The sequence below is a fragment of the Leptonychotes weddellii genome, chromosome 4, assembly GCF_054177405.1.
Source record: "Leptonychotes weddellii isolate Sample4059 chromosome 4, ASM5417740v2, whole genome shotgun sequence".
Classification (NCBI taxonomy): Eukaryota; Metazoa; Chordata; class Mammalia; order Carnivora; family Phocidae; genus Leptonychotes; species Leptonychotes weddellii.
This window is the reverse complement of record NC_138372.1, coordinates 69,307,211-69,316,441: the sequence shown is the minus strand read 5'-3', so window position 1 is coordinate 69,316,441 and position 9,231 is coordinate 69,307,211. Positions and strand designations below refer to the sequence as shown.

At 34.2% G+C, this 9,231-nt stretch overlaps 1 protein-coding gene across 4 annotated transcripts in view; it reads right to left on the bottom strand.

The window, feature by feature from the left end:
* The window catches only part of ZNF326 (zinc finger protein 326), a 35,593-nt gene that overhangs the window by 17,917 nt on the left and 8,445 nt on the right, over positions 1-9,231 (bottom strand). The window contains exons 3-6 of one of the 4 annotated variants that reach the window (XM_081818757.1): positions 6,974-7,009; positions 6,767-6,878; positions 4,231-4,636; positions 1,641-1,839 (exon numbers count right to left, since the gene is read on the bottom strand). In XM_081818757.1, the coding sequence (XP_081674883.1) occupies positions 1,641-1,839; positions 4,231-4,636; positions 6,767-6,878; positions 6,974-7,009 (753 nt within the window). Of the gene's footprint in view, positions 1-1,640; positions 1,840-4,230; positions 4,637-6,766; positions 6,879-6,919; positions 7,010-9,231 lie in introns of those variants that run through there. The other 3 variants (XM_081818758.1, XM_081818759.1, XM_081818760.1) reach the window with 3 other exon arrangements.

Genomic DNA, 9,231 nt, shown 5'->3' with positions numbered 1-9,231 from the left:
CCCCAGTTTGCACTCTCTCAAATAAACAAACATATCTTTAAAAATGCACATGCCCTGGTCTACCTCTCCTTATTTAGGATGGAATCAGAACATCTATGTTTTAAAAGGCTTCTCACATGGGGCGCCTGGGTGGCTCAGTTGGTTAAGCGACTGCCTTCAGCTCAGGTCATGATCCCAGGGTCCTGGGATCGAGTCCCGCTTCGGGCTCCCTGCTCTGCGGGGAGCCTGCTTCTCCCTCTCCCACTCCCCCTGCTTGTGTTCCCTCTCTCGCTGTGTCTCTCTCTGTCAAATAAATAAATAAAATCTTAAAAAAAAAAAAAAAAAAAAGGCTTCTCACATGATTTTGAGTTTTGTCTTGGGTGTTATATTTATTGTTGGGAGCTATTGTTGAGGATATAGTATTATCCCAATACACAGAATCCCCTTTAGAGGACAAAGGGAAGACATTTTTCATGGTTCCTGATACCAGGAAAAGATGTGTTTCTTCCTGATACCAGGAAAAGGTGTATTTCTTCTGGAAAATTAATTTGCTTTTAATCTTGTGGACATGACAACTCTTAGAGATAGTCACATTTCCAACTTTACATTGTTAAAAAAAATTTTTAAAAACCAGCTGACCATAGTTTTATGAATTTTTTTCTGGACTCTCAGTTCTGTTCTGCTGATCTATATGTCTGTCCTTGTGCCACTACCACAAGGTCTTGATTACTGTGGCTTTGTAGCAAATTTTGAAATCATGAGTGTGAGTCTTTCTATTTTGTTTTTCTTTTTAGGACTGTTTCCTCTATTTTAGATGCCTTGCAATTCCCTATGAACTTTAAAATCAACTTGTCAATTTTTGCAAAGAAGTCAGGTGGAATTCTGACAGGGATTGTACTAAATCTATAGATCAGTTTGGGAGTATAACCACCTTAACAATGTTAAGTCTTCAGATCTATGAACCACTTACTTAGTTTTTCCATTTATTTAGATCTTCTTTAACTTCTTTCAACAATGTTTTGCAGTTTTTGAGGTATAAGTTCTACACTTCTTTTGTTAAATTTATTCCTGAATATCTAGTCTTGTTGATGCCAGCATGAATGAAATGGTTTTCTTAATTTCATTTTCAGATTGGCTCTTGATTTTTTTAACAATGTAAAGTTGGAAATGTGACTATCTCTAAGAGTTGTCATGTCCACAAGATTAAAAACAAATTAATTTTTCAGAAGAAACACACATTTTCCTGGTATCAGGAACCATGAAAAATGTCTTCCTTTTGTCCTCTAACGGGGATTCTGTGTATTGGGACAATACTATACCCTCAACAATAGCTCCCAATAATAAATATAACATCCAAGACAAAACTGACTCAAAATCATGTGAGAAGCCTTTTAAAACATATAGATGCTCTGAGTCCATCCTAAATAAGGATTTAGGGAAGAGAGGTGGCCCAGGGCATGTGCATTTTTAAAAAGTATCTCTGGGTAATTTTGATGTTCATGACCAATTAATAACTACACTAGGTGATTCACAAATCTAATTTCTACGATTATAATTACTATGCAGTCTGTCATATGAACATGAAAAAATTATCTAAAAGCACCAAATTTTTAAAAAATTGGAAGTACCTTAAGCCATAGCAATTATGTTTTCTTACTTACTAGGTGATTTGCTGAGGCTCATCTTCTCCACAGGTTTTGCTAGCTTGGGTTTCTTGATAAAGGTTCCACCAGGCTTATTAAATGGTTGCATCATTTTTCTCTTTATTCCTCTTGCAGCAGCAACTGTCACATTGGTGGGTTTGTTTTGATAGTCAACAACAATTCCAGGTCTATGAATGCTTCCAAAATCACTCATATGCTGCAAATTTGTGAAATCAAGAAATATTAGCATAGTATCCAAAGATAAAGTAGGAATTCACACAAACTTTACATGTTATCTATCTAATAATTTTCACCTGAAAATTCCCCAGAATGTAACTAAATTTTACATGTCACTCTGAATGAACACATTGAAAAGCTTTGAATTATTACATGAACTCAAATCCAGTGAATTAGTATTTTTATTTCCAGTAGAACAAATATGGATATTTCCTACTTATTTTTTTATTTGTACCATTCAAAATTACTTGAGGTCATAAACAACATATGTGCCTGTCAGAATATTACCACTTGTACAACTCTCTGACAACTCCTCTTCAGAGTTCCTAATTGATGTTTTCCCATGAAAAGACCTTAAAAGACATCTTTATTTCACTAAAACCTGGCTTAAAAACTAAGATGCATAAAGAAGACCATATTTGAAGTCTGAAGTAAAAAAGATCCAGAAATCCTTTAGGATTTCTCCCTGTTGAAAAAGGGAATGAGAAGGCGAGATGGAACATTAGTATGAAATAGGAGAGTTAAAGCATAACCATGCATCAACTTCCAGGACACACTTCAGATAAAGAATTACATCTGACGTTCCATTCACATTCTTACCTAGAGAAACATATTCTGACCCAGAAGCCCAAGAAGCGAAAGTTTACAGACGAAGAGTCATGCAACCAAACGACTCTTGTGTCCCTTCCTCTTCTCTTGTCATTAACAAAATCCACTACACCAAGAGGCCACATGTCCACAGAAATTTATTCTGCTAATCTTACTTTTAGAAGATAAAGAATGAGGAGCAATCTGAAGAGAAGGATCCAATGGGAATTGTACAAGTGAAGATTAAAAAAGAAAGTCCTGTTGGTTCATCTACTTCATTAACAGGAGGAAAGAAAGAAAAGTCCATTCAGACTAGAATGGTGAACACAAAGTACAGGAATGCCTGTTTTTCTATTGTGAAAACAAAATTAATATTTGAAGTCTCATTAAAAAAAAATCATTTGCCTAAAGTAATATACAGCATGGAAAATGTTAAGTGTTTTTCAAATTTTCAAACTGGAATTGATTTTCAACTTCAAAAACCAAAGCCTACTACCCCAACAATTTTCAATTAACCTATAGTCACTAATTATGGTGGAATAGCAACATATCAGTTGCTTACATTTATGTATTATGCTAAGGAATCCCTAGCTAACCTAGTAGACTTGAATAGATTAGTGTTACCAGGTAATTTGTAGAGTCACATTAGAAATATCTTCATTAATTATCCATTAAAGGTGCAATGCATTTTACATTAAGTAAAGGGTAACTGTTATAAATGCAAAATTTCTACACAAAAGTGACAAACTACACTCATGTACCAAAGGCTAATGAACAGTTAAAAACGTGTGCCCTACTACATTTTTTTTATCAGAAGTACTTTCCTCTGCAAAGAGAATATTAAGAGTAACTGACTTAAAAAAAGAAAAAAGAAAAAAAAAACATTTCTTACATTAAATCAAAAATACAGTATCCTTCATATGACCAAACTACAAAACTCCACAATCTACATACACTTACTAGGTAAAATTTCATGTCAGTCAAGTTACCTAAGAACATAAGTCATTATCTTTATACTATGTCCTGAAATAAAACACTTGAAGACTAGTATATTTACTCATGTAAGCAATGATTTACAAAATATTACTTCCTAGGAAGGAGCGAGAGACATGTTTGTACAGGTAGGAACTTATTTCTCAATAGTATAAACTAGTGACACAAGGGAAAACAGAACACCCAACAATGGGACATATTGCAAGAGAGTGAGTTAGTAATTATACTGACCACAAATCATTCTACAACCTATTAAACATATCAACTTCTTCACCATGTAAACATGGCTAAGCTACCCTCATCTATCACCAACTTTTAGTCCCTTGTGTTTAATGTGAAATATGGAGCTCTGAAGAAATTCTATGTGCTAGAGTTAGCAGCAAAGTATAAACATTTTATCATACATTGCACCTTTAACCTACTCAAAAACTCCAAAGGGTTCAGTTACCTTTTACAATAATCCAAGAACTGTTCCACCAGCAAAACTGCTAGTGTTTACAAGGAAAAATGCAACTCCTTTTAACCCCTTTTAGACCAAAACCTAATATCCTCACCTTTTTAATAAAGGGAGATTTGGCAAAACTTATGAACAATCATCTCACACTGCCACTTATTTTCTGAAGTGCTGGAAAAACTTTTATAGGCAACCTAAAAATTATGCTTATGATTGAACTTTTGCTTCAAAATACACTGGGATGAACAGTGTTTATTCTAGATGAAAACCATGGTCTTGAAAGGGTTTAAAAGAGTGACTAGTGAAAAGAATCTGAAAAGATTCTGTTGTACTTACTCCTCGGCCTCGGCCTCTGCCTGTTGATGGTCCTCCAAAAGCATCATAGTTTCTGCTTCCAAACGTACTTTCAGGATAAGCAGGCGTTCCTCTCCCCCGAGAGCCTACAGGTGCAGGCTTCATATGGGGTGAAGAAAAACTGCTGTAGGAAGAGTAATTCTCTCTTCCTCTGTCCTCCATAAACCCAGGCCTCAATTTTGAACGGGAGTAAGGTGCTTCCCAGCTAGACCCGCCCTGGTTTCTACCTCCGAAAGAGTCAAGGCTATTCCGGTAGGAGCTCTCAAATCGACCACCATAACTACCTCCGAAGCGGCTTTGTTCGGGTTCATTAAAACCATAGCCAGATCTGTACAGATCTCGCCCACCCAGAGAAGACCTGGAGTCGTAAGACTCATAAGGTCCAAACCTGGAAAAGTTGCACAGTGAGGGAAAAAACAAAAGTAAGCTTACTAATGTTAGACAATTCAAAAGACAAATTATCAGATGACATTTATCAACTAAAATTCATTTATACCATACTGGTTTGCACAGTTCTACTTTTATTCACACCTGATTAGGGCTGGGCAGTTCAACATGAGACCAGATAGAAAGCTATCTGAGTCAGTTTTTAAATATGAATTGAGTTAAGTAAACCTTAGCTTAAAAATCTGCTTTGTAGCAGCTTTTCTATTTTATTAAAAAGATTTGTCTGTTGGTATTTAAGCCCAGCCCTAGTCTTGGAAAAAGTCATTTACTAAAGTTCACAAACTACTCAAACTTTCTTTGAATCCATCCCTAGTATTGGAAAATACCAAATATTTACAATATTTTGGCTTTCAATAGGGACAAAAATTGAAGACTACACTAATATAAGCTATTTGTGACACAAAAGAGATCCTTTTGCACCCCCAATAATCTATATCACAAAACTGCTTCATTGTGTCTATAGCAGTCAAAATTTGGAGAATTATCTCTGGTTATGAAATTTGATATCCTGCCCAGCTTTGGGTAAGGTCAATAATCAATCCTCAGTCACTTTCCACTAGCAAATCTAACAAATCTAAAAGGATAAGCACATAAAATAGAACATAAAAGTAAAAGACCACCAACATATACCCTCTGCACATAAATTATCAAGGCAGATGAGAAAGAATACATTTTAAGTCTTCAATTATTTAAAAAATTCTTTCCTGGCAGGAAATTATCACATAAAACTACCCTAAAAAAGGGGAGCACACAGTCTCCTCAAGGTTTTAATAGAGTCAACAGAAGAAACAAATCATCTTACTTCTCACAAATCCAAAGCATGGATTACAAAAGTTGCTTGATATCTTACAACATAGTTTTATAAAGGCCCACAATTACACGAGATAAACAATAACATCTACATAGTTTATGCACAACACATTTACAATGCAATAGGGCAATAACGGATATATTAAAACATTTAAATGTGTTACATTATTTCAATTATTTACAGATCACTAAACAGAATGTACTATTTACTTCTGAATCCTGGTAACCATATAAAAATTACTCCTCTTTCCAACTCTTTTTAAAACATCTATCACATAAGCAAAATTGTTGTATCTGTTCATTTTTTTTTATTTTCCTCTACTATAAACCATAGTGGCACACTTGAAGCAGAAAGAAGGAAAGTAAGCATCATTCAGTCCATCCTTAAGGAATCCAGATCCTTCAACGTATGAAGAAGGAGGATAGTTTCAAATGTTACCTAACTAGTTATATTTAGTAGAAATATCTGTGCCTCAAAAGGTATACCGCCTTTGCCTGAAATGTGGTCAACCCTAAAGCCTATACTAGTTCAACTAGTGTTAAGCTTTACAAGGTATCAACAGTGAAATATAAAAACAATCTAAACTCTAGTGCATTAAAATAAACGAAGGTATAGTATTCATGGCTTTGATACAATGCTCCTAGCTTAGAGCACAGTGTTTTTGGTATAGGTAGTACCTGCCAATAAATAACCTAGACATGAACTTAAAGAACGTTTTATTATTACAATATGTTCTTACAACTTACTCTAAAATTGAAATTGAAAGAATAACTATCTTAAATGTTTCTCAGAAACTGAATGTTGCTAGACTGGTTCAGTTAAACCCATTCCAGTCAAAGACTGCTTTGCTGCTTTACAGAACACCCCATATCAGAAAAGATACTTTTAAAACTCATAAAGAAAAAAACTTCACAAATAGTATTTCCAATAACATTTTTATATCATTTGTTCAGAACATTCTGAATGATAAGGAGTTAAAAGTAAAAGAAGTAAAAAAAAAAATCACTACTGAAGACAGAAAATCTTACTCTACTGTATTGAAATGAAAATAGCTACTTGAAGTTTTCCTAAAATAATGTCTGTCAGTGATCCTGAGATAATTTTTAGAACCATTAATTAACACCTTTAAACATTTAAGGTGATTATTCAATACCAAATAGTGAAGTTCAAGTATCATAACATGCGTAAGGAATACTTAAATTAAAACATCCAGAATCTTATAGTCATCTAATTATTTGGCCAAGTGATTAAGCAATTTACCTGCTACCCCCACCACCACCACTGTGATTGTCCATGCCATATGACTGGTTTAGGTAGGAGTCCATGGATCTTTGACCCCCATAGGATCCATGGCCATAGTCACGGTCCATCCCTATAAAGAGTTTAAAAAGAAAAAAATTAAATGATGCTCACCTTTACTGGCACCCAAAAGAAGAATTTTTAGATAAATATCCTTGAATGTCAGACCTCCATAAGATCCGGGGCCATAATCACGATCCATTCCTAAAACAGAGTCAATAACAAAAGGTCAGTAAGATATACCATTCTCTTTGGGAATCTTTGCATAAAACATGAGATACTCGTATCAGTTATCTGAGATAATAATTCATCAATAACATTTAAGCTAAACTCACACTAGACATGGACGGAAAAAACTCACAGAATAATCTACTGAAAAATCAGATTTGCTAAGAAAACGTAATTTTTCAAAAAAAAATTATCAACTAAAAAGTTCTATGTTAGAATTATTTTCAATTTAGCCAATATTTATTTGACTAGGGTACTCCTTTAAGGTTCTGTATTAGGAATGATACAGTATGTAATCAATAACAAATAATTCCTACTCTCAAGAAAAGTCAGCATTTAATAATGTCAAAAAGAAAAATTTTTGTTTTAAGTATAGTTTTTGCAAATAACTGTCCTCAAAATGTCTAAAAACCCAGAAGCAGCCACGTTTTCAACTAGCCTAATTTCAATTTGTTCATATATTAACTGAAATAGACATTTTTAAAAAGTAAAATCATGGAGTAGGGGGCTAATCTGTGGTACTACGCCTGTAAATAATAACAACTCAACAAACATTTAAATCCTCAAATACTCTGAATAAAGGGAATGAATGTGAACTCTAGCAATTCAAAACACTAAAAAAAATTCTAATACATTAAGGGTACTGAGTATATTTTATTACACTGCAATTCCACCTATATCCCAACCTCTTACATGAAAAATACAACAAGAGGTAATAAAATGAATTTACTACGATTTTAAAAATGAAAAAATTTTAGAATCATTTAGAATGTGTCCTATAAAGTCCTTTAAAATCCTTTATTACCACCCTCCCCAAATTTTATGTACTAATAAATACAATAGTATACATAGAGCAAATACCTTAATTTGTATTTTTTTAAACACTAAATTTTAATTACAATCACTTCAATATTGCTGGTCCTAACAACAACAATAATGACAACAGCAACAACTTCACAAAGATACCACGCAGAATCTTGCAACTTTAAAGCTGGAAGCAATCTTATTTTATAGATTTAAGGATAAAATTCAATCTTATTTTATAGATTAGGGAGCTAAAATCGAAACAGATGAAATGATTTTCCCAAAGTTCAGTAAGTATCCACCCCTCCAGCTTTATGCTGTTGCTTTTACGTGAAACACTCTCCTCTAAAACCCCAAATATCTGCTTCTTGAAATCTCATCTTTTAAAGTCCATTTCAAATACTAACCCTTTTCAAGAACACTTCTAGTGATACTGTCTCAGTTGATCATCATCTCTTTCTTCTAACTATCTACAAGTCTGTAGCTCTTACATGATGCTTATGATACTCTGCCTTACATTCTGAGACTTGTGGCCTCATCTTAAATGTACACTAGTCTTGTGGTCAGAGTCTGATTTTTATTAATTCTCTTATACCCCAGAGCCACAGTTCTCAAGGTATAGTCTGTTCACCACTGGGAGTTGCCAGGACCCTTTCAGGGATCCACAAGATCAAACAATTTTCATAAATAATACTACAACATTATATGCCTTTTTCACAGGGTACTGGTAGGTAAAACTGCGAGTGCCACAGCACAAATCAAGGCAGTGGCACCGAACTGTACTAGCAGCCAATGCAGTCCTCAACACGGCACACTTGCGGTAAAAAATAATAAAAGAGAACTGCCATCTCCACTTACAAAAGTCCTTGATGAAGCAGTCAGAATTATCAGTTTTATTAAATCGTCACCTTTGAGTACACTTTCTCTCTGATATTCTCTAGTAAAACAAAAAGTACACAGAAAGAAAGCAATTTTGCTGCATACCAAAGTAGCACAGTTTTCTCCAGGAAAAGCCATTGTGCAAGTGTTTGGTTAACTGAATTAGCCACTTTTACAAGGAAGACTATTTTTCCTAGAAGGACAGACCAACATTCAAAAACTAAGGTTGTCCGACTTGAGCATTTGGCAGACATTTTCTCAAAAATGAACAAAGTAAAACTGTCAGTTCAAGGAGAACAAGTAACAGTACGTGCTGCCAATAATAAAATTTGATCAAGTGAAATTTAGAACTTTATAAAACTTGTACGTACCAATATGCATAACAGAGCACAAAAAGTTTATCAATATGCAGAAAGTACTAATGAGCTCTTTTACACCGTTTTTCATACTAAGACTTCCTATGAGGTACATAATTTACATTTACAACATATCTCAATTTCAACTGTCTACATTGC